Below are 25,180 nucleotides of genomic sequence, written 5' to 3' on the forward strand. Positions count from 1 at the left end.
GTGCTGGCTTGGCATCCCAAAGTCCTAAGTTCCAGGATGGCGTGGATCTCAGGAGACACTGCTAGTTCTCCCCCTGGAAGGGCTGCAGGCTGCCACCCTGCCTCCGCTTACAGGGAGGAGAGACGCTGGCTTGGCTTCCCAGAGTCCTAAGCTCCAGCATGCTGTGGATCTCAGGAGACACTGGTAGTTCTCCCCCTGGAAGGGCTGCAGTGGGCTAAACTACTGCCGCTTACCAGGGAGGGGAGGTGCTGGCTTGGCTTCCCAGAGTCCTAAGTTCCAGCATGGCGTGGATCTCAGGAGACACTGCTAGTTCTCCCCCTGGAAGGGCTGCAGGCTGCCACCCTGCCTCCGCTTACAGGGAAGGGAGACGCTGGCTTGGCTTCCCAGAGTCCTAAGTTCCAGCATGGTGTGGATCTCAGGAGACACTGCTAGTTCTCCCCCTGGAAGGGCTGAAGTGGGCTAAACTACCGCCGCTTACCAGGGAGGGGTGACGCTGGCTTGGCTTCCCAGAGTCCTAAGTTCCAGCATGGCGTGGATCTCAGGAGACACTGCTAGTTCTCCCACTGGTAGGGCTGCAGGCTGCCTCCCTGCCTCCATTTACAGGGGGGGGGGAGGTGCTGGCTTGGCTTCCCAGAGTCCTAAGTTCCAGCATGGTGTGGATCTCAGGAGACACTGCTAGTTCTCCCCCTGGAAGGGCTGCAGTGGTCTAAGCTACAGCCGCTTACCAGGGAGGGGAGGTGCTGGCTTGGCTTCCCAGAGTCCTAAGTTCCAGCATGGTGTGGATCACAGGAGACACTGCTAGTCCTCCCCCTCAGAGGGCTGAAGTGGGCTAAACTACCGCCGCTTACCAGGGAGGGGAGGTGCTGGCTTGGCTCCCCAGAGTCCGAAGTTCCAGCATGGCGTGGATCTCAGGAGACACTGCTAGTTCTCCCCATGGAAGGGCTGCAGGTTGTCACCCTGCCTCCGCTTGCAGGGAGGGGAGGTGCTGGTTTGGCTTCCCAGAGTCCTAAGTTCCAGCATGGTGTGGATCTCAGGAGACACTGCTAGTTCTCCCCCTGGAAGGGCTGCAGGCTGCCACCCTGACTCCGCTTACAGGGAGGGGAGACGCTGGCTTGGCTTCCCAGAGTCCTAAGTTCCAGCATGGTGTGGATCTCAGGAGACACTGCTAGTTCTCCCCCTGGAAGGGCTGCAGTGGGCTAAACTACCACCGCTTACCAGGGAGGGGAGGTGCTGGCTTGGCTTCCCAGAGTCCTAAGTTCCAGCATGGCGTGGATCTCAGGAGACACTGCTAGTTCTCCCCCTGGAAGGGCTGCAGGCTGCCACCCTGCCTCCGCTTGCAGGGAGGGGAGGTGCTGGCTTGGCTTCCCAGAGTCCTAAGTTCCAGCATGGCGTGGATCTCAGGAGACACTGCTAGTTCTCCCCCTGGAAGGGCTGCAGGCTGCCACCCTGCCTCCGCTTACAGGGAGGGGAGGTGCTGGCTTGGCTTCCCAGAGTCCTAAGTTCCAGCATGGTGTGGATCTCAGGAGACACTGCTAGTTCTCCCCCTGGAAGGGCTGCAGGCTGACACACTGCCTCCGCTTGCAGGGAGGGGAGGTCGCAAAAATAGTTCTGAGAAAAGCAGGAAGCATCACAAACTCTGACTTGAAATTATATTACCAAGCTACTGTGGTAAAATCAGCATGGTACTAGTATTAAAAACAAAACAGATTTGAGAGTCAGTGGAACAAATTAGAAGATGCAGTCAGAACAATATATATACTCAGTCCCTTTATCTTTTACAAAGAGACCAAACATGTTTACTGGAAGAGATAGCCCCTTTAATAAATGGTGCAGGAAAAAGTGGCTTTCCACATACTGTAGACTAAAACTAGACCCATGCCTATCACCATGCATCAAAATAAAGTCAAAATGGTTCTAGGATCTAAATATTAAGACAGAAGTGCTAAATGTACTGGAAGATAGATAGTAGGCAATCTTTTTTAAAAAATATTTTATTGAGGCCCCTTCCTTTGTCTGGAGGAGGAGGGGTCCCGGGTTCCTGGGACACCTCGGCCCGTACCCAGCCGCGCCTGGCCTTCGGTGTGCGGAGGAGGAGCTGCGCGGATCCGGAGCCGCCTGCAGAGGCCCCTTCCTTTGTCTGGAGGAGGAGGGGTCCCGGGTTCCTGAGGAACCTCGGCCTGTGCCCAGCCGCGCCTGGCCTTTGGTGTGCGGAGGAGGAGCTGCGCGGATCCGGAGCCGCCTGCAGAGGCCCCTTCCTTTGTCTGGAGGAGGAGGGGTCCGGGGTTCCTGGGGCACCTCGGCCCGTACCCAGCCGCGCCTGGCCTTTGGTGTGCGGAGGAGGAGCTGCGCGGATCCGGAGCCGCCTGCAGAGGCCCCTTCCTTTGTCTGGAGGAGGAGGGGTCCCGGGTTCCTGGGGCACCTCGGCCCGTACCCAGCCGCGCCTGGCCTTTGGTGTGCGGAGGAGGAGCTGCGCGGATCCGGAGCCGCCTGCAGAGGCCCCGTCCTTTGTCTGGAGGAGGAGGGGTCCCGGGTTCCTGGGGCACCTCGGCCCGTACCCAGCCGCGCCTGGCTGTCAGTGTGTGGAGGAGGAGCTGCGCGGATCCGGAGAGCCTGCAGAGGCCCCTTCCTTTGTCTGGAGGAGGAGGGGTCCCGGGTTCCTGGGGCACCTCGGCCCGTACCCAGCCGCGCCTGGCCTTTGGTGTGCGGAGGAGGAGCTGCGCGGATCCGGAGCCGCCTGCAGAGGCCCCTTCCTTTGTCTGGAGGAGGAGGGGTCCCGGGTTCCTGAGGAACCTCGGCCTGTGCCCAGCCGCGCCTGGCCATCGGTGTGCGGAGGAGGAGCTGCGCGGATCCGGAGCCGCCTGCAGAGGCCCCTTCCTTTGTCTGGAGGAGGAGGGGTCCCGGGTTCCTGAGGCACCTCGGCCTGAGCCCAGCCGCGCATAGCCATCTGTGTGCAGAGGAGGAGCTGGGTAGATCCGGAGTGCCCGCAGGAGGCCCTTCCTTTGTCTGGAGGTTTGTGGATATCTCTGCAAGCAGGGAGGGATCACAGGCTCCTGAGGCACTGCGGTCTGTGGTGAGTACCCTAACCCGGCTGCGATCCAAGAGCTGTGGATCTACCAAGGGGCAGGTGGGCGCACAGTGTCCCTGAGGCCCAGCTTGTCTGGAACCGCGGAGTTCTGAACAAGCAGAGAAGGGCCATTGGTTCTGCAGGCCCAATGGCCTGGGGTAGAGTGGTGCCAGAGTCTCAGTAGCTGCAAACATAGAAGGGGATTTTCAACAGATCCTGAGGAGGCTTTCAAATAATACTTGAAACACAGAAATATAGGAAAATGACAAAACGAAAGACCAAATTACAACCTCAAACCTCCAGCCCATCTCAGGAAACCCTAGGAGAAGTGTATTTAGAAGAAAATATATCCCATCCTCCTCATATATTAGACACAATAGCTACTGAAGTTGACAAGCAACTCCAGGAAGCTTTAAAGAAATTCAAACTCGAAATAATTTCCCAGATAAAAGAAGAAATGATAAAAGAAATGAAAGAGATTCTAAATATATCTAAAGAAAACACAGATAAAAAATTGGAGGAATTAAACAAAAAGATAGAATCCCTAGATGAGCAATATAAGAAACAAAGAGAATACATAATGCAGATGCACAGAGATATACAGGAAATAAAAAACTCCACTGAAAGTTGTAAAAACCGCCTTAATGAAAGTGAAGATAGAATTTCAGACCTTGAAGACAGGATTGCAGCAAGTGAACAGGAAAGGAAAGATCTTTTAAAAATAACAAGGAATCAGGAAACAACAATTCAACAACTGCAAGATGATGCAAAGAAGAATAACATAAGAATGATAGGGATTAATGAAAAAGAAGGAGACAACATAAAGGATATCAAGAGGATATTTAGAGAAGCAATAGCTGAAAACTTCCCAAGCATGAGATCAGAAACTGACATCAGGATCAGTGAAGCATATAGAACTCCAAATAGTCATAACCAAAATAAAACTACACCCAGACATATAATAATCACCATCCCAGAAATCCAACACAAGAATAGATTATTAAAAGCTGTCAGAGAGAAAAGACAGATCACTTATAAAGGAAAACCTATCAGAATCACAGCAGACTTCTCATCACAAACAATAAAGTCAAGAAGAGCATGGAGTGAAGTATTCCAGATCCTAAAGCAAAATGATTTCCAACCTAGACTGATATATCCTGCAAAACTATCATTTAAAATAGATGGTGAAATACGATACTTCCATGACAAAGAACAGCTGAAGAACTTCATGAACACCAAACCAACCCTGCAAAAAATATTGAAAGACAGTTTAGATACACAAAGGAAAAAACCACTAAGCAAAGCAAATAATTAAACAGAACAGAAAGATAAAGATGCAACAGCAGAGAGATAAGAATCCTACAATTAAACAACATTTAACAGTAATAACCATTAATGTAAATGGTCTCAATGCACCAATCAAAAGAAACAGACTAGCAGAATGGATCAAGAAACAAAATCCAACCATATGCTGTTTACAGGAAACCCATCTAACCCAGAAGGATACTCACAGACTGAAAGTCAAAGGATGGAAAACAATTCTTCATGCAGCAGGAATCCAAAAAAAGGCAGGAGTAGCCATTCTGTTTGCAGACAACGTGAACTTTAAACCAACAATGACCATAAAGGACAAAGAAGGTCACTACATACTCGTAAGGGGAAAACTCCAAGAGGAAGAGATAACTATCTTAAATATATACGCACCAAACTCCAGAGCGCCCAGTTATATAAAACAATTATTAACAGAAATGAAAACTCAAATTATCAGTAACACAATTGTAACGGGAGACCTTAATACGCCATTGACACCAAGGGACAGATCGACCAGACAGAAAATGAGTAAAGAAATAACAGAACTGAATCATACCTGTGAACAAATGGGTTTGATAGACATATACAGAATGTTCCACCCAACAACATCAGAATACACATTCTTCTCAGCAGTACATGGATCATTTTCTAAAATAGACCATATATTAGCTCATAGAATATATTTAAACAAGTGCAAAAGAGCTGAAATCATCCCTTGCATGTTATCGGATCACAGCGCTCTGAAATTAGAAATTAATGATAAAAGATACCGCAAAAATCCCACAAACACATGGAAACTAAATAACACACTCTTGAGTAATCAGTGGGTCACAGAAGAAATTAAAGAAGAAATCAAACAATACCTAAAAGAAAATGAAAATGCAGATACAACTTACCGGAATCTGTGGGATACAATGAAAGCCGTCCTGAGAGGAAAATTTATTGCACTGAGTTCCCACATCAGGAAAACAGAACGAATACAAATAAATAACTTGATGCTACACCTCAAACAGCTAGAAAAGGAAGAGCAAGTCAAGCCCAAAGCCAAAAGAAGAGAGGAAATTATAAAAATCAGAGCAGAAATCAATGCAATAGAGACTAAGAAAACAATCCAAAGGATCAACAAATCAAAGAGTTGGTTCTTTGAAAGAATAAATAAAATCGATAAGCCCCTAGCCAACCTTATTAAAAAAAGGGAAGAAAAAGCTCAAATTCATGCAATAAGAAATGAAAAAGGAGAAGTCACTACAGACCCAATAGAAATACAGAAGATCATCAACACCTATTTTGAAAACCTCTACTCTCAAAAGTTTGATAACACAGAAGAAATAGACAGTTTCTTAGAAGAATATGAAGTGCCAAAGCTAGATCAAGAGGATGTAAAACTGTTGAATAACCCAATCTCGGTTACTGAAATTGAAAATGTAATTAAGTCCTTACCCACCAGGAAGAGCCCAGGCCCAGATGGATTCACTGCAGAATTCTACAAGAAATACAAAGAAGACCTAATGCCGACACTCCTCAAACTATTCAATGAAATTGAAAGGGAAGCAATCCTTCCTAAGTCATTCCTGGAAGCAAATATCACTCTAGTACCAAAACCTGAGAAAGACCCAACTAAAAAAGAGAACTATAGACCGATCTCCCTAATGAACACAGATGCAAAAATCCTCAATAAAATATTGGCAAATAGGATCCAGCAAATCATCAAGAAGATTATACACCATGACCAAGTGGGATTCATCCCAGGAATGCAAGGATGGTTCAATATACGCAAATCAATAAATGTAATACACCATATCAATAAAGCCAAAAATAAGAATCACATGATCATTTCTATAGATGCAGAAAAAGCCTTCGATAAGGTCCAACATTTATTCATGATAAAAACTCTACAGAAAATTGGAATAGATGGTCTTTACCTCAATATAATAAAGGCCATTTATGACAAACCAACAGCCAGCATCATACTAAATGGCCAAAAATTGAAAGCCTTTACTTTAAAATCAGGCACAAGACAAGGATATCCTTTATCACCACTCCTATTTAATATAGTACTGGAAGTACTAGCCAGAGCAATTAGGCAAGAAAGAGAAATAAAAGGGGTAAAGATAGGAAAAGAAGAAGTTAAGTTGTCATTGTTTGCAGATGACATGATACTCTACATAGAAGACCCCCTAAGCTCCATTGAAAGACTCTTAGATACAATAAATAAATTCAGGAATGTGGCTGGATACAAAATCAATACTCAGAAATCAATAGCATTCCTATACACAAACAACAAAACCACAGAGAGGGAAATAAGGGAAACTGGACTATTCACATTAGCAAGCAAAAAAATGAAATATTTAGGAATTACTCTTACGAAAGAAGTGAAAGACTTATACAGTGAAAACTATATTACACTGAAAAAGGAAATTGAAGATGATCTCAGAAAATGGAAAGACATCCCTTGCTCATGGATAGGAAGAACAAACATTGTGAAGATGGCCATTCTCCCAAAACTCTTATACAGATTCAATGCAATCCCAATAGAAATACCATCAACATACCTTATAGATCTAGAGAAATCACTCCTAAATTTCATCTGGAACCAGAAGAGACCTAGAATCGCAAAAGCAATTCTAAGCAGCAAAGACAAAGCAGGAGGCATCACAATCCCTGACTTGAAATTATACTACAAAGCAACAGTAGTAAAATCAACATGGTATTGGAATCAAAACAGAGCTGAAGATCAATGGAATAGATTAGAAGATACAACCACAACTACAAACACACTCAACCACCTTATCTTCGATAAAGGAGCCAAGCAGGTTCACTGGAAGAACGACAGTCTCTTTAATAAATGGTGCTGGAAAAACTGGCTCTCCATTTGCCAAAAACTAAAGCTAGACCCATGTCTATCACCATGTACTAAATTAAAATCTAAATGCGTCAAAGATCTGAATATTAAAACAGAAACGCTAAATCTATTGGAAGACAAATTGGGTAGAAACCTTGGAGACATAGGAGTAGGTAGAGAATTCATGAATAGGACTCAAACTGCACGGGAAATACTTCCCAGAATCAATAACTGGGACCACTTCTTATTAAAAAGTTTTTGCATGTCAAAAGAAATCTCCAGCATAGTGAAAAGAAAACCCACAAACTGGGAAAAGATTTTAGTGAACTCTCTCTCAGACAAGGGACTCTTGTCTAAAACATATAAAGAATTAAAAAAACTCAGACCTTCAAAATTCAAAGATCCAATCCAAAAATGGGCATCTGAGATGAATACGCAATTCTCAGATGAAGAAATGCAAATGGCAAATAAATACATGAAAAAATGCTCATCATCATTGGTCATTAGAGAAATGCAAATTAAAACCACACTGAGATACCATCTCACTCCTGAAAGAATGGCCAGGATCAAGAAAACCAACAACAACAAATGCTGGAGAGGCTGTGGGGAAAAAGGAACTCTCCTGCACTGTTGGTGGGAGTGTAGACTGGTACAGCCTTTGTGGAGATCTGTCTGGAGGTTTCTCAAAAAGTTGGGATTGGAAATCCCATTTATTCCAGCTATTCCACTTCTAGGCATATTCCCAGAAGAACTGAAAGAAAGCATCATACCACAGGGATATATGTGCACCTATGTTTATAGCAGCACAATTTGTAATCGCCAGATCTTGGAAACAACCCAAGTGTCCATCAACTGAGGAATGGATAAAAAAGTTGTGGTATTTCTATACAATGGAGTATTATTCAGCTATAAAGAAGGATCGCATTGAGATATTTATCAATAAATGGGCGCAGCTTGAGACCATACTCATAAGTGAAATAAATCAATCTCGCATGTATGAATACCGAATAGTTTCCCTAATGTAAGTAATGATTCAAATATATAAAAATATGTGATAATCATGATTCCCCATTATGTGGCCTTGAAGCCTTATAAAATTTTCACTTATTAATTAGAAAGGCTTTACTCTGGGCTTTTTGATATGGAAATATTTGAAGCTATAGTATATGAAGTTTTATCCAAATATTTTAAGGAAAAAGACAGACACTATGGTAACTACTATTCTTTAAAAAAAATTATTTAGCTATTTCTTATGTTTATTTTAATTAAGGGAAAAACTTAAAAAATTAGGATATATAGTAGTAACTCTTTTTGATCTCCTATTAACTTGTTTTGAAGTCCTGTAATACTCCCAAGATCTTGTTTTGACTGATTAGACTCTGTTCCATTCTGTGCGATAGTAGCAAGTTTGAAGGTATAGGCAACTAATTTGAAGGCAATAAGATTCACAAAGATGCCCATTCTGGTTTGACTATTGTCTCCTTTGGAAGTCCTGTAATGTTCACAATGCCTAAGTTTTATTGGTCTTGTTCTCCACTGTTTTGTCCGGCTTTATAATATCTAATGAGATGGACAATTCCTTTTAAGGAAACAAGAGACAATGTTGATAACCATTGTTGATGACCTTGTACTCTGTTCTACATCATGTGCTATGTCTATCCTTGGTTTGGACTTACAGCTTTGTTTTGCCATATTTGACTTTATTCTCTCCCCCCCAAGAGAGTAATGAGAACTGAGGAGTAATAAAATCCAAAATGTGTAAATTTTGTTATAAAAAAGAGAGGGAGGGGAAAAAAAAGAGCTCTAACGGATATAACAACAAGTGTGTTTAGGGATGTTAAATAGCTGACTATATTAATGTTTTTGGATCATTGAACACAGCTGTTTGCAGTCTCTCCGTTTGAATGTCTACTTTGTATTCTTTGATACTGTGATTTGAGCAACTATTTCCAAGACGATATTATGTAATCTATTAACAGGTGATTTCTTACTGTTATGTTTTTTTTTTGTAGTTCTGTATTATGTGTAACCTTACACTGCTTTGTTTTGTTATGTGTTTTTCTCTTTTTCCTCTTAAATAAAAAAATATTTTATTTAAGAGGAAAAAGAGAAAAAAAAAGCAGAACAAAACAAAATAGTGTAAGGGTACAAGTCAAACATATCCAGACTGTAACACCATTCAAGTGGATGAAAGCATTGTAGAGTATTTAGAACCAGCTAACAGAAAAAAATAATCAATGGTTTCTATATTATCTCTTTGCCTATAACAATTTTTGTTTATACTACCACATACGATAGAATCCAGCAAGTTACAACATGATAAAAATCAATGGATACAGAAGAGCCATAGTTTGGTGCGGCTTAAGGACAAGATGGTATTAATTCAGCACTAGCTATTACTATGTCTTATTTTCTTCAAAGTAGCTTTTCATTGCATCACATGCCATAATATCAAACAGCCCAGAATAAAGCCCTTCCAATTAATGAGTGAAAATTTTATAAGGCTTCACGGCCACATAATGGGGAATCATGGTTATCACATAGTAAGCAATCTTGAAGGCATAGGTATAGGTAGAAATCAGAACAAAACCCAAACTGCAGGAGATGTACTTTAAAGAATCAACAACCAAGATCTCATCTTATTAAAAAGCTTTTACACATCAAAAGAAATCACCAATGGAGAGAAAAGACAACACTGAAAGTGGGAAAAAAAATTGTATCCAACTGTCCCCTAGACAAAGGACTTCTACCTAGAGCACATAAAGAATTAAAAAAAATCAGACACCCCAAATTCAAAGACTCAATCTGAAAATGGGAATCTGAGATGAATAATCACTTCTCACACGAAGAAATACAAATGGTAAATAAATATATGAAAAATATTCAACATCACTGGTTGTTGGAGAGATACAAATTAAAAAAACCATTGGGATTCTATCTCACTCCAGAAAGAATGGCCACATCAAGAAATCAACCAATAACAAATACTGGAGGGGATGTGGAGAAAAAGGTGCCCTTCTCTACTATTAGTGGAAGTGTAGACTGGTACATCCACTGTGGAAATCAATGTGGAGATTTCTGAAAAAACTAGGATTAAAGGTCCCATGCAACCCAGCTATTGCCCTTATGGGTATTTTCTAAGAAGCAAAACACACACAAAAATCATACTATAGGGGCTGGAGATTTAGTTCAGTGGCATAAGCACCTGCCGTGCAAGCAGGCAGTCGTGAGTTCAATCCCTGGTACCGATAAGAAAATGCTATAGTTATATCTGTACATCCATGTTTATAGCTACCCAATTTGTGATAATTAACTCAGTTGAAAACAAGCAAACTGTGCATCAACTAAGGAATGGATAAAAAAGATGCAGTATTTTTACACAGTGGTACTACACAGCTATAATAAAGGATAAACTTGAGGTTTGTATAAATAAGTGCATCCAACTTGAGACCCTACTCATAAGTGAAGTAAATCAGACTTGCATGTGTAAACATAATATTGTCTCTGTATTGTGAGATAAGAGTAAACAAGATCCTAAATATACAATAGATATTCTGAAATGGTAAGAAACTGTTTAAAAGGAAAGAGATGGAGAACTACAGAAAGCCATTGACTTGCTCACAGATGCCATCAAGCTGAATCCTCGCTTGGCTATTCTGTGTGCCAAATGAGCCAGTGTCCTCATCAGAATACAGAAGACAAATGCTGCCATTCGAGATTGTGATAGAAATAAAACCTGATTCAACCCAACTGTACAAGTGGCAAGGGAAAGAACACAGACTCTGGGCCATTGGGAAGAAGCAGCCCATGACCTTGCCCTTGCTTGTAAACTGGATTATGATGAGGATGCAAGTGCAATGCTAAAAGAAGTTCAGCCAAGGGACCAGAAAATTGCTGAATATTGGAGAAGGTATGAGTGAAGACATGAAGAATGAGAGATCAAAGAAAGAATAGAAAGGGTTAATAAGGCTGGAGAAGAACATGGCAAGGCCCAGAGGGAGGAAAAAGCCAGTGACAATCAGGAGCTTAGAAAGGCTCTTTTCCAATGCTTTCCTGGCGAAATGCCTGGTAATTTCCCAGGAGGGATACCTGGAATGGGAGCAGGCATGGCAGGAATGCCTGGGCTCAGTGAGATTCATAGTGATCCAGAGATCCTTGCACCATGCAGGATCCAGATGTTATGGTGGCCTTCCAGGATGTGTTGTACTCTAAGAAAATAGCTTCATTATTTGTGTATTATAGCAAACCTGTAACACGGCTTACCAAATGTGTTTTTTTTTCCTTTTTCCCTCTGAGTAACCTAATTGATATGTTAAGCAATGCTCTCCTCTGTAAAGAATTACAAAAATCTCACCTAACTGATATGTTAACCAGAGTTTCCCTCTACAAACAACAGAAGTGGTGCTAATACAAGCTAACAAGGGTTGTTAATCACTGTTAGGCGCGTCTATTCTCTGCTAAAGAGCTAAAGAAATCTAAGATGGCCCTCTAATTTACACTTGTTTGAAGTAACTTGCTTGTGTGCATGGAGATTTGCTTATTAGCATAACCCTTTACCTGACCTTGATCCCCCTCCCCAGAAAGAAAGAAAAACATATCCACGTTTTCCTGTTCTGTAGCATGCCTTATTGACTCTCCACTTCCCTCACCTATCTATCTAGGCTAGGCCATAAAGATTTTGGGTTTCTGGTGACCTCTTCTCAACCCGGTGATGGTCTGTCATAAAATGAGCCTACTCCGTTTTTAAGAACTGCTTAGCTTCAAAGAAATTACAGGGAAAATGTTATGGCTCAAACCCCAATCAATGTTCTCCTTTTGTTCTGTATGTATCAAAAGGGTTAGATATCAAGTCTTTGTAAAACTTAAGTTTCATTTTCTTGTAACTATGGACCCCTTTGCACCTACTAGTGAAAATGAGCTGTCCTGGATAATTTACTCTCCACTTTCTTCTCCAAATATTACTGCAGATGTGCCATTCCAAGATAATGTTAAGTCTGCAGGATGGGAGTAACTAGAAAAACGCCAGAAACTCCCGAGGTTGTCAGAGCTAAGTGGACAGCAATACAGTTTCCAGATGTGGGTCAACAAGTTTAATGGCCTTGTGGGTTTCTTTTGTTCTCCCCCCTTTTTCCTTACTTTTAAAAACTCCTTTTCCCGGTCTTGGGGCACACAGTCTTTGGTTCGATCCGGGAGAGACTGTGCTGCCAGGACTGGTTTAAATAAAGCTTTTGCTACCCAAATTTAATTTCTTGCTTCCTTGGATTTTATTCCAGGGTCTGAGTTATTACACATGTGGCTCAGAATACTGTAAGTATGTTAAAATACCACTGTAATCCAAAGGTTATGAATCTTATCAGTAAACTGTCAGCCCAATTCGGAGGTCAAGCATAATTCTCCTCTGACATAGCCCTTCCTAAAAGAAAAGCAACCTAGATCACTTAATGGGTGTCACAATAATACAAAACAGTATACCTCTGACGTACTCATCAAGGGAGGTGGGGTGCTTCTAAGATAATCCTTCCCCTCTGCACAAAATGGAGCTGAAGTGCTTTACAATGGTTTGTTATTAGAGTATTCATTCAGATAAACTTTTCCTACTAGGAATTACAAACCTTAAATACTATTTAAACACTAAAACAAGTTTAAAGGATCTGTTAACTCCTATTTTTTCTTTATTAATAATTTCAGATTTTTTCTTTGAATTACTGGGCAAGGAAGATGCTTAAGTATGAAGATGCTCTAATCTGAGTGAAATAAAGTTCTGTTTTTCTTTTTGGTGGGAATCAAATATCATTTAAGAATATAAAGTTTGAGTTGGATATATGGTTACTAAAGGCATTTTGATGTGGCTTTTTAAAGGTTTTGCTTTTCTTTCTTTTTTTAAAATGATTTCTTTCAGTATCACTATTGGGAACACCAGTGTTAGACTATGATCTGGGCAGGGACTGGCACCAGCAGGGCAACAGCAGTTTTACACAATGTTTTATGCATTATGTAGCCTGTGCAGTTTGCCTTTGAATTTTACCATGTGCAGAAGGATGACCTTTTCTAAGCTACAGTGGAGTTGGGTTATTTAATTCTGTTCTTGTCCAAAATACCAAATAAATGTTTCATATTATTTCCACTAGGGGGAAAAAGATAGAGTACTAATTTCTATCAGTTTACTGAACGGACAGATTTGTATTTATATTATTTGGATTAGTTTTTCATGCCTATACCTTGTAATATGAGCAATTACTTTGAAAATACAATACATAATGTATTAACTGTTACTATCTTCCTCCTATCTTGTTTTTAAATTTTATCATTTTATTGTTTTTCCCTTTAAAATTAAAAAGAAGAGAGAATGCTATGGCAGCAAAGGTATCTAGACCTTTCCAAAGGAGCATATGCAATCACACACTTGTGTGTACTACTGTATATATGAACACATAATTCTCATAGCTCTATGTTGGTCCAAAATTCTCCTGGCCTTGTGTGAAAATGGTTTTTTCTCTCTTGCACACATCATTAAGAAGCACAATTCATGCATTCCAGCCTGTCTCTGAATCAAGCACAGTGGCCTTACTTGGTGTGGAGCACAGAATATGGTGCTCTTGTGTGCGAGCAGTGTGGGAAGGGGCAAGAATGTGAGTAAGTGAGGGGTGACACCAGAGTAATTGCCTGCCAGGGCTCTGCAAGGTCTCCTGGGCAGAGATCTTTGGGGTGGCTTTCCAAACTGTTCCCTAAGGGGTCTGTGCACAGATATGTGTTCAGTAATTTGATATACACCCCCGTTGTTTGGGTGCCTGAGCGACTGAATTAAACTTTGTAACTCTCAGTGGTTTCAGCAGTAAAAGTGACATAAACACTGTTTCTCCTTGGATGTGTTTGTGGACAATACAAGAGGACATCATGAGCTGATTTTGTCACATTGTAAACACAGAATACTGCTCAATGAATAATAGCTGTTATTTATTATCATAATTATTTTTGTCATTATACATAGCACAATGTATGGTTTTCTTTTCATTCCAGTTGGAAGGCTCTACCTTTGGCAAAGCAAGAAGCCTGATCTCCTTGCCCTATCCCTCTTGGCCCTTCATTTCCATGTAATATTAGTCAGTTGCCTTGGCCACACCCCAACTACTAGGTCCATCCCTTGTCCCTCCCTTTTCCCCTTGCCCCACGAACTTGCCCATCCCTGGCTCACTCCTGGATCAGCGGGGCAGGAAGCTCATGGTGAAATACGGCACAACCCTGGTAAAACCTACAGGTTTTGGGGGCACATAGATATCTTCAGGTGCTTGTGGGGACTTGAGCCGGAAATTCTGCATGATGATGGTAAAGAAGAGAAAGAGCTCCATTCTAGCCAGGCCTTCCCCAAAACAGTTCCTCTTTCCTGAAGAGCAAAGGAGGGAGAGATACAGATGAAATGAGCATTCATTTATACCTTGCTCTGTAACACCACCATGCTATGTCCTCCCGGGGAGGTGTTTCAAACACTTTGGAGTGAGAGATCTTAGGGGAAGGCTTTAATCGTTTCTGAACCTGTTTGCCTTGCACATTAGGTGCAGTGGTATGACTGATCCATGCCAGATTGTAGCAAATGCAAGTTCAGATGCCCATTCTTCACAAATAGACTCTCAATGTGGCTACAGTGCTAGCATCTCCTGTCACAAGCCTGAAGAATGGGTTGTGTGTCCTTAGAAAAATCTCTGAAAGGGGATTGATAATATCTTCCCTTGATTGCATACAGATATTTGGTGATGGGGTTTGGGGCCCATATTTGGTTAGTTGAGAGGTCTATTCCAGGAAATCTTCCCAAGTGGATAAGCATGCTAGGCTGCACCTGATAGAGGAAACCAGTAATAAGCTGCTCCTCTTGCTTTTAGTGATGGCCTGGAAGCAAACACTGTTCTCTTACCAAGGGAAAAGGGTATAAAACCATCATTCTTTTTAAACTGGCCCTTCTCATCCAGAAAATGCTGAGGGTTGAAATCTTCTGGGTTGGAGAAGAAATTATAATCTGTCAGCACAGAACCCAGCATAGGGAACACTTCAGTGCCCTGTCAGGGAAGAGAAAGAATATTGATAAGCAGGGCTGAGATAGGAAAAAGCATAAAGGTGTTAGGAGGGTGAATTAGAGTGACCTAGGAGAAGTTTTAGGATAAATGCAGTTGGTGTTTTCTGAGAGAATAATTTTATGCGTTCATATTCCTTGAGAAAAGATGTTTAAATGAAACAGGTTTCTCATTTCTGATGATTGAGGAGTACATAGTTAATGACTGTCAAGGAAGGAGTTTGGGAGAATTTGGAGGCTCCCATATACTTGTATAGGGACCTTGGGGATATTGAAGCTAAGTCCCTGAGGTTCTAAGGCTGGAGAAGACACAGAAATTGGGAAATTATTTGTGGAAAGGTTAAAGGGGCATAGTAGTTAAAGAGTCCTTTGATCACAGAAGTGGGTGTGAGCTGGAAATCTTCTAATGGAGATGGGGTATTGATATTCCAGCGAATGATTGGATATTCCTCTAGAGTTGGCAAGGCAGCACCTTGGGAAGAAAGAAGTCCTGAAATGTGGTGTTTTTCGTGATCCTGCGAGATATACCCATGGGGGCAAAGTTTGCAAATCTTTGGATCTCATGTATCACTGCCTCCATATAGGGCATCTTCATCCGGTCCTCGAACTGGGGTTGTCGGTTCTTTCCAATCACTCGGTCAATCTCCTCATGGACCTTGGCTGCAGGAGGAATGGAATATATTTTGGCATCCAGGGGTATCACATCAGGACAACAGTTCAAATATATAGAACTATATATATGACAAATATCTATGTGTGCATGTAGGACTTTCACAACAGATGTCCATCTTATTACCTGACCAACACTATTTACTATGTTTGTGCAAGAATTTTAGAGGAAACAGAAGAGAAAAATATTCAGGGTAGCCCTTGGTAGAGGGAACTTGGCACAAAGTGGTCTCAGCAGAGGAGACTTTACAAATCATTTCTACAATCTCAGTAATTTGATAGTTGCCCATCTTTGCACATCAGGGTGTGTAAGAGGACCCAGAATCTGGAGAGGTGAAATAGCTACTGCAAGCTCAGGTGAGTTTGGAGAATCTGTGTCCCACACCTCCATATTCCCTTGGTCGTACCCTCTACTTCTGGGTACTTCATGAACAGCAGGAAGCCAAAACGCAGAGTTGAGCTGATAGTCTCTGTGCCTGCAAAGAATAGGCTCAGTATGGTCATCACCAGGTTCTTCATGTGGAATTCTGTGTTGGGGTTCTTCTTCTCCTGCAGCAAGAGAGATCATCAGTCTGAGACCATTTATTATACCCTTGAGAACCTTCTGGAGTTTTTCCTTGGACATATTTATCTAAGTTTCCAAGCCTTTATCCAGGCTACCTGTTCTGCCCAAAATACTCTTGGCATGTTCTTTTCCCACGTGGCTATCTGTTCTTAAATCATCAGCTTTTTCAATGGTTGGGACACTTATAGTAAAGGAGGGTCAGAAATGTCAAGAAGACATATCTCAAGTGATTTAAGGTCAAATATTCTGAGAACACGGTACAAAATTTTGGATGGGAGTGTCCTATTCTTTCCCAAAATATCCTGAATATTCATATGGAAGATTTCCCTACATTGATTCTTTGAAGTTCAGATTCCATAGTTTAGATCCTTTGAAAAAATTTCCCTTTCCTGACAGGATGAAGACTGATATCCAGATGGCTGTGATTCCCTTTCAAGATCATGTAGTAAAGCCAGGACACCTGTCCACACAGGTTTATCTAATAATCAAGGCAGCAAAATTTAGGGCAGAGTAACAAAAAACACCAGCTTACAGTCAGAGCTAGAGTCTACCACTTTTTGCTGTGGTTTCAGGAGAGCTACTTACACTCTTGGCTGCAGTTTACGCATGTGTAAAATGGTGCAGTAAAATAACATTGCTCAAGAACTGTATGATTATTAATAGGTAAATATCATGGAACTTTTATAAAGCACTGCCTGGCACCTGGTACTCTTGTAGACATGGTTGCTGTTATGATTTTCTTGCACTTCTGCATTGAATAAGGGCTCAGGAGATGAGACACAAAGTTCGATTATGATTGAGATTGAGAGATTTATTATGATGGGGAACCAATTTGAATGTCCTTCAGTTCTTCCTTCCTCACTACCTTGATTTGCCCTCTGCCCAGCTTTGAACCTTTCCACCCTGACTGTTGCATGTACCTCCTGCATGCGAATGAGAAAGGAGTCAATGAGGTTTCGTGGTGCATTGGGATCCAATGTGCGCTGGTTCTGCTCCACCTTCTTGATCATAAAGTTCTCCAATCCCTGCATGTTCTTAAAGGCTTCTTGCTGTGGTCCTGGCAAGTGCTTCATCACTGAATAAAATATCTCATAGAGCTGGAAGTGGAAAAAAAGAATACAACAAAGAGACAGCCATCAGTTGTCAGGAGCCAGTGGGAATGGGAACTGTCTCAGGGCAAGGAAATGTTTTGGGGCAGGAACCTATACAATATTTACATATTTAGCTTAGGCCCAGTGTGGGGGGGATATGAAATTTTACATGTGGGTTAAGTTGTGGGGATCATTGTGCAAAAAGTTAAGTGACGGGCTGGGGATTTAGCTCAGCGGCATAAGCGCCTGGCTTGCAAGCAGGCAGTTGTGAGTTCGATCCCTGGTACTGATAAAAAAGAAAAAGACAAAAAAAAAGTTAAAGTGAGATGGTTTGAGGCACACAGGTTCAGAAATTTTAATAGTTTGGGAATGGAGAAATCCAGGTCTTGAGGAATTCAGGTGGGATTGTAACTGTGGATCACTTACTTAGGTGTTCAGGCCTTAAGACTGGCTAAGTTGTAGTCAGTTATCTAGTAGGACTCTTTTATTTAAATTGGGTGCTGATTTTCTGGTATGCAGGCATTATGGGCCTGTAATTTAGGTGCTCAAATAGGGGATATCTATTCTGGTTTTTAGATATTCCATTGGACTGTGTAGGGGCGCCTGCATAAGGTGAGTGAGTGAGCTGGTTGGAGAGCAAAGATTAAGTGCTAGAGGCAGGAACATGGCCAAATACTTACATGATTAGTTATCTTGGCTCTGGTACCTGTGCAGTCCTTTGTGTAGTTAAGTGTGATGAGTATCAGACATTTGTCTAGATATACTAGTGGGCTGGTTTGTTATAGGTGTATAGAACTCAAATTATTTTGGTAACCTGAAATTTGTAGCATCAAATTTCTGGTATTCAGAAATAACTGAAGCGGTCACTTATTCAGCTGTTAAAATATTCAGAAGGACTAAATAGGGAACATCTGCTCAAGATATAGGTAAGTTCGATGTGACCACCTGCTCAGGTGAGAGCTGAGAGGAGGATAAATATCACCCTTCCAGGTCGTTTGGGAATGCTCTGTTGAGATATCCAGGAATCCATACAGATGGGTAGTAGGCCTCTGTCCGAGCGTGGTGCAACTTGTGAGTAGTCCAACAGTGGGGCTGGCCTGGAGAGGACTTTGCAAGAGGGTGGATGCTTGGGACATCTGTTGCCCTCTGGGTGTTATTGACAAGTAGATTGCAGGTGTAAGGCAAGGCTGGAATGTTACCTGTCCCACAGGTGAGGCTAAAAATCTCTTAATTCCCATTGTCATTTGTAGCAGTGAAAGGAACTCTTCGTCCTCATAGTCAAAGCGATCTCCAAAGACAATGGAATTCATGACATTGGAGACCGATTTGCTCAGGTAGTAGGTGGGATCGATGAAGGCACCTGCAGAATGGTGTAGAATCAGGAAGAGTCAGGAATTGGGAGCGAGCCAATTGGATGGAGTGATGCCAGGCTGACCATTTGAGGAGGTGCTGCAGCATTGAACCAAATATACATAGTTATCATTGGACCTCAGGTCTGCAAAACCAGGAGTCTTCTCCCAGGTATGTCACCATCCCACTGCACACCACACAGGTCCTTCTTGTCAGGTGTTTCCTTCTCCTTTCCAAGCACATTAGGGTCCCTGCTTACCACGTGTGCCCTGAATGGCCTGGAGGAGGTATTCTGCTTCTTCCTTGATTCTCTCCTCAATGCCACGTTTGCCCACACCAAAGTCTCTCAGTGTAGAAATGGAGAAACGTCGAAGTTGCTTGGACCTCTCCCCGTTGCTGAATGTCACGCCTGTGGAGGTGATTGGAAAGTTAAGAAGAGGTCAGAGAAAGACTGGGAAGGCCACAAACCACTCATGAAGGGGATTCCTAATAGGAAAGAACTGGGATGAATACAGATCAAGTACAAACCCAGAGCCAGAATCAGACATATATGGAAAGAAAGATATTTTTTGGAAGAAGATAATCCAAAGGAAGGCATGGAGAGGCAAAGTTGGTGTAGAGAAACAGTGACTAGGAGATGTTTCATTGGATGGAAGAAATAAAGAGCAAAGGGAGAGAGGGACAGAAGCAGCAGAGTGAGGTTATTTTTGTACTTGTAGGTTGATACAAAATTGTGAAAAATCATAAACTGAGCTGGATAAGACAGAAAACAGCAAATGAGAAACAGAAACCTTCTGAAATGAGAAAGTGTTGCCCTAAAAGCAACACAACATTGAAGCAGACATGGTATAAGATTCCAGCAGTGGAAGAAGTGGGAGAGGAAGACAGAAACAATCATGAGAAAACACAAAAGCTAAAGGAAAAAAGATGTCAGACACAATTAGAGAAACAGGATTCCATTATAAAAATCAGAAGACATTCTAAGAAATGAATATATTGGGGCTGGGGATTTAGCTCAGTGGCGTAAGTGCCTAACTTGCAAGTGTGTAGTCATGCATTCCATCCCCAGTACCGATAAAAAAGAAAAGATAAAAAAGAGAAATGGATAGATCCAGAGAAAGAGACAACGTGTGCTGAGAGAGAACAGGGAGACAGGGACAGAGAGACAGGGGAGAGATTAAGACAGAGAAGGTTAAAACAAGTTGGAGATGGGGGCTGGGGATTTAGCTCAGCGGCATAAGCACCTGCCTTGCAAGCAGGCAGTGGTGAGTTGGATCCCTAATACCGATAAACAACAACAACAACAACAACAAACAAGTTGGAGAATGACACAAGGAGAAATAACATGTGGAGAAGGCCGCCAGAAAAATATGTGCACAACACTGTGTGCACAGGTGGGTCAGCTGAGAAGGCAGGGGAAACTAAGCACACCAAATCTATTGGGCCACTTTTTCCCTCTTGATGTCCCCCTCACCATAGCCTTGGAAGAGCCTGTTGAAGGTGACATGTTCGCCTCTCCCACTAAAGTCCTCAGCCTGGTCCACCAGAGCCTCCTTTATTGCATCATATCCACACAGCACCACCACCCGGCGAAGTCCCAGATAGATGGTGAACACTGGGCCATAGAGCTTGCTCATCTGGTGGGAATGAGTGAGAATGATTAGATCAGTTATTCTCTGAATAGGACAAGTATGCAGAACTGGATCCTATAATACGTCTCTCCCAGCCTCTGACAGTCAAGGCATCGAACACCCCAAGATACATTTTTTTTCCTGGCTAGTATTTAGTTGCTTAACCCTCAAAATTCCCCCCTCCTAAGGCTGGCTTATTTTGATGAGTACCCTTTCTCCAAGTCCCAGTCAAAATACATACGGTCCAATGGCTGTCACATTCCACGCATCCCCTGGCCTTTCAAAGATACCTTCATGAGGCAGCTGTACATCTTCTTTGTGTCCAACTGCAGGTAGTTCCCAATGAGGGGCACAGGGGTGGGTCCAGGAGGCAGCTTCCCTTGGAGCTTCCTCTGTTTCCAGACAGACATTAAGGCCATTAAACCCAGGCATGTTAGCAGAGTCACCAGAAGCATCCCTGAGGCCAGCATATTTGCCGTGAGATTCACAGTCAGATGGTGATGACTGAGATGTTTTTTCATTTATACTCCCTGAGATGGAATCGTGGCCTTTGTTCTTGTTTATTTAATTGTTTCATTCACCTCCCCAAGACACGCCTAACATGCATTCAGCCTAGATTTTGCCACCTGCAGTTTGGTGGGGGTGGGACATTTGAGCAGATTCACAAATGGTGTCTTTACAGTGCATTGTCAGCTCTGGAAGAGGAACAATCTGAGAACTGAAGATAAATAGGGGTAAGAAATTTGCTCAAGAATTGAAAACATTGGAATATTTGCATAGTCAGGTAGTTGATCTTTGTACATGGAAATCCAGGTTGGGAAAGGCTTTCACAAATGTAAATTTGAGTTCTATGATAAAGAAAAAGCATTGGTGGGCTGGGGATTTAGCTCAGCAGCATAAGCGCCTGCCTTGCAAGCAAGCATTCTTGAGTTCGATCCCTGGTATACCAATAAAAAGGAAAAAGACCAAAAAAAAAAAAAAAAAAAAAAAAAAAAAAAAAAAAAGAAAAGCATTGGATTTCATTGGATGAGGCATGAATGTGGCTGTAGATTTGGAATTGTTGATGAAGATGGGTATACGTTTAGTTGATTCTAGAAGGAGGATTCCAGGATTAGTTATTTGAGGGTCTTGAATGAGGAGCACCAAAACTGTGGATGTGGAGTTTATAGAAGTATATGAAAATCCCAGTCAAATACTGGAGTCACCATGTGAGCCTAGAGTTTGACCTGCTTGATTCTGGTCGTATACTATCTGTTACCACCTAGAATCCTTTGTGGAACCTTCAAAGTACATCTAAGATGGTGCCTGTAAGAGAATGAATATCCACTGCCCTTTTGTGACTGGGATCGAGGTAGATGACCGGAGGCACATTTCACCGGAATGTTTTGCGTAATATGAGAATATCACTGTGGTCACAGTTTGCAAACGGACTGACCAGGTCTTGTGAAATACTCATAAAAATCACACATACTGTGGAAATTTCCAACTTAGCCAAGGATACAAAGTTATAGAAAGCTCCACTAGATTTTGACCTAGCCACTTAGGGATATTCACAAGCTTTGTTGGATCATTTCTATTGTTGTGTTAATTTTTGCTTAATGTACTTAGGACAGAACACTGAGGCTAGGCATGGAGCACATACATCAGAAGACTTTAAGCCAAAGTGCTTAAACTCCTGTCTATTCTACTCTGCACTTGGAGTTTCCCCATTATGGGCTTTGTTTCACTACATGAGGAATGGCAGCATTTGGGAAGAGGAGGTCATATTTCAGGGGTGTTTAAGGCTCTTACAAAAAGTCACAGGAAATCCACTCCAGCAGGAAAGACATAGGTAAACTCCAGGGTAAGGAACCAAAATTGACCCTGGGAAACTGAGGTTGGGAGCAGAGAAGGATGAGTGACCCTAACATCTTTCTGTCCTTGAAATTTTCCTTTAATAATAATAACTGTTACTGTCCTTTGAGTATCTTGTGTTCCAGGAAGAGTATGTGAATGCATACATAATCTTTGAGTTTTTATCTGAAAAGGTTTGTAAATCATTAACCTCACTGTTGTCACTGATGGAGTTGGAATTGGAACTCTTCCTTTTCTGGCCCATCTTTTCCTGGTTCACACTGAGACCAACACCAGCTGCTTATGAATGCTGAGACTGACCTGAAAGTAGGGACAGAAATAGCCCAATTGTACTACCTATATCTGGTGGACCCTGAGAATGAGGGGCAACAGGATAGCACTAAGATTACCCCAAAGCAGGTGTTGGAATAGGCAAGCATTTACTGGGATTTATACCAAAAATATTAGGTCCACCTCTGTGCCAAGCTCACACTGAGCATGGAGCAACCAGTGAGGTTGCCTTTAAGAACATCCAAATGTGGTTTGCTTGAGGCTATGAGGTTCACCACAGCTGATTTTGACATGAAAATTAAGGTAGAATGTAAACAGGAAACTTAGGGCCCTGAAATTGCCCTCAGGTAGACTTCTACAAGGGCAACAGCCAGAGATTGGGTAGGGTTTGATGGTCAGCCACAGCTGCTACCTACCTTGAGTATCTAAAATTTGGGTAAGTGGATGTGGGCAAGTTTAGCTCTTTCTGGGCTGGCATTTTTTATGAAAGTAACCTAAGGCTGCTGGATTCAGAAATCTCAGGGTAGGAACAAAGGTCAGAGTACAAAGCTGAGATAGGAGTTATTTTTGTTGATTTGGAACACAGAAGAGGTGGACAGGAGGGTTAGCACAAGACCACCAAATATAAAATCACCTGATCTTAATTACCAACTTGCATCAGGGCTGACCCCAGGCAAGCATCTTTCCTCTTTGCCCTTTATGATTGAAAAAGAAAGAGATTGCAGTGTCGATAGATTACTTCTTAATGAAGGAAGAACCAGGAAATACAGAGAATCATCAGACAGGCTCCTTAAATCCTCCAGGTTAGGAATGATCAGGTTAGCATGGAATAGTACTGCAGATGCACAAGGTCTGTATGTTGGGCCTTGCTTATTCTCTGGAACCTGGAGTGAGAGATCTGTGTTTCTAGTTACACAGAGGGACATGTGCAAAGTGCAGTAGCTGGGGGCTTCTAAAGCAAGCTAGTGGAGAATCCAAGAATACAAAGAGTGCTCAAATATACAATGACTTTGTATTTTTAAAATTATTGCAGTAAAAGACATTTGGTCATTGCTTCCCTTCAACACGCTCTGCCTCCCTTTGAACACACTTATGTCCTCATTCTTGCCATTTTCTAAAGCAATTCTGGAAGTCCACTTTTTTTCTTAGATATACACTGCAATGCTTATATTCTTGAGGAATTGGTAGCCCCCTTTAATAAATGTCTTTCTGAGATATGACTAAAATTATGGTGAATGCTGTGGCCAAATGCTGTCAAATGATAGGAAGGCTCCTATAAACATTACAGTGTGTCATCGTCTACCTTATTCACTTTGCCTGGCATTGTGTGACTTCTGGACATTCCTCAGAGTGGAAATGACCATGACCACTAACTGTTTTGAACTGTGTCAGAGCATCAAGGCAGTCCTGACAGTGCAACTAAAGAAAGGAAAGAGGACTTCCAGAACTGCTTCAGACAGTGGCAAGAACAATGGGATAAAGGTGTTAGAAATTAGGGGGAATCCTTAGAGGAGAATTGATGTGTTTTAAGCCTTGTATTTCTTCCTTTTCCATGCCTCAAGACTGGGATCTGGAGGATCGCCAGGCCTGGATGTGCAGACACACACATGCCTTTGGTAGCCACACTCACCAACTCCCCATCACCCTAGCAGAGACCCAGGACAACCAGATCTGGGCACGTATGCTATTCGAATGTGGAGTAACCAGTGAGACCAGCAACATGGAAATGTCTGAAGCAGCACTGAAGTGCCAGTAGTTGGACTCTGGAGAACTCTACCAAAGGAAGAGCAGTCCTAGGGCCCACATCCAGATGCCACGGTCAGCTCCATACCTAGCACTTTTCTGGGATCCATCATGGAAACTATCACAGAACTGTACACACCACAGGTGTTTTGCTACTTTCATTTTTCCTTGTTTTTCTGACTGGCTATCACTTTCTTTCAGGTTGAGTGTTGTCTTGTTTAGCTTTGTATTTTGTGGTTATGTTTATTATTGTGGCTCTTGTCCTCACTTTCTCTGGTCTCTCTCTCTTTTTTGCCTTTCTTTTCTTTTCATTTTCCTTCTCTTCTTTTTTTTTACTGTCTAGCTTTCATATCTTTCTTTTTCATTTTATTCTATTGATACTCTTTCTCTCCAATTATTTCTTGAATTTAAACTTTCAAGTGAGTAAACTTTGTCATTTCCCTTTCTGATTACTCCTTCACATTGTTTCATTATTTCCCTCTTACATCCTCCAGTTTCTCAAAACTCTGCTGACCATTCTTTGATTTGCAGTTTTAACTCTATGATATTTGACCTCACTCATGACTTTATCCGGTCCCCTATCCATCTGAACACCCAACTCCCAAAGAAGGGTAAACTCACTCCACTACATACAAGTACATGGTATTGGTGTGATTTTGTTGCATATCTTTAGAGATTGCTCTTGGGTGAGAGTAGTAAGTTAATTGTTACTAAATTTTTTCAATAGT

General features: G+C 42.1%; 1 protein-coding gene and 1 pseudogene across 1 annotated transcript; one reads left to right on the forward strand and one right to left on the reverse strand.

Moving 5' to 3' along the window:
* The first annotated feature begins 10,041 nt into the window (after nucleotides 1-10,041).
* Nucleotides 10,042-14,271, forward strand: LOC100717981 (putative protein FAM10A5; annotated as a pseudogene).
* On the reverse strand, nucleotides 14,151-21,102 carry LOC100727164 (cytochrome P450 2A13-like). Its single transcript, XM_003462014.4, has 9 exons — nucleotides 20,876-21,102; nucleotides 20,429-20,591; nucleotides 19,214-19,363; nucleotides 18,804-18,964; nucleotides 17,434-17,610; nucleotides 16,356-16,497; nucleotides 15,752-15,939; nucleotides 15,124-15,265; nucleotides 14,151-14,598 (listed from the first exon to the last, which is right to left on the reverse strand). The coding sequence occupies exons 1-9, from the start codon at nucleotides 21,053-21,055 to the stop codon at nucleotides 14,417-14,419; spliced, it is 1,485 nt and encodes a 494-aa protein (XP_003462062.3). The 5' UTR covers nucleotides 21,056-21,102; the 3' UTR covers nucleotides 14,151-14,416.
* Between the last annotated feature and the right edge of the window lie 4,078 nt (nucleotides 21,103-25,180).

This window comes from Cavia porcellus, unplaced genomic scaffold (assembly GCF_034190915.1).
Source record: "Cavia porcellus strain 051 isolate PalLab524CR breed Dunkin Hartley unplaced genomic scaffold, mCavPor4.1 scaffold_7, whole genome shotgun sequence".
NCBI classification, from domain to species: domain Eukaryota; kingdom Metazoa; phylum Chordata; class Mammalia; order Rodentia; family Caviidae; genus Cavia; species Cavia porcellus.

Excerpts from the sequence above, each read along its gene's own strand:
- LOC100727164 (XM_003462014.4), bottom strand. The coding sequence starts at position 21,055 with ATGCTGGCCTCAGGGATGCTTCTGGTGACTCTGCTAACATGCCTGGGT. Across the intron at positions 16,498-17,433 it reads TTCTCATTCGCATGCAGGAG|GAGAAGAAGAACCCCAACAC; the intron begins GTACATGCAACA and ends CTCTTGCTGCAG. Across the intron at positions 15,266-15,751 it reads AGGACTTCTTTCTTCCCAAG|GGCACTGAAGTGTTCCCTAT; the intron begins GTGCTGCCTTGC and ends CTTCCCTGACAG.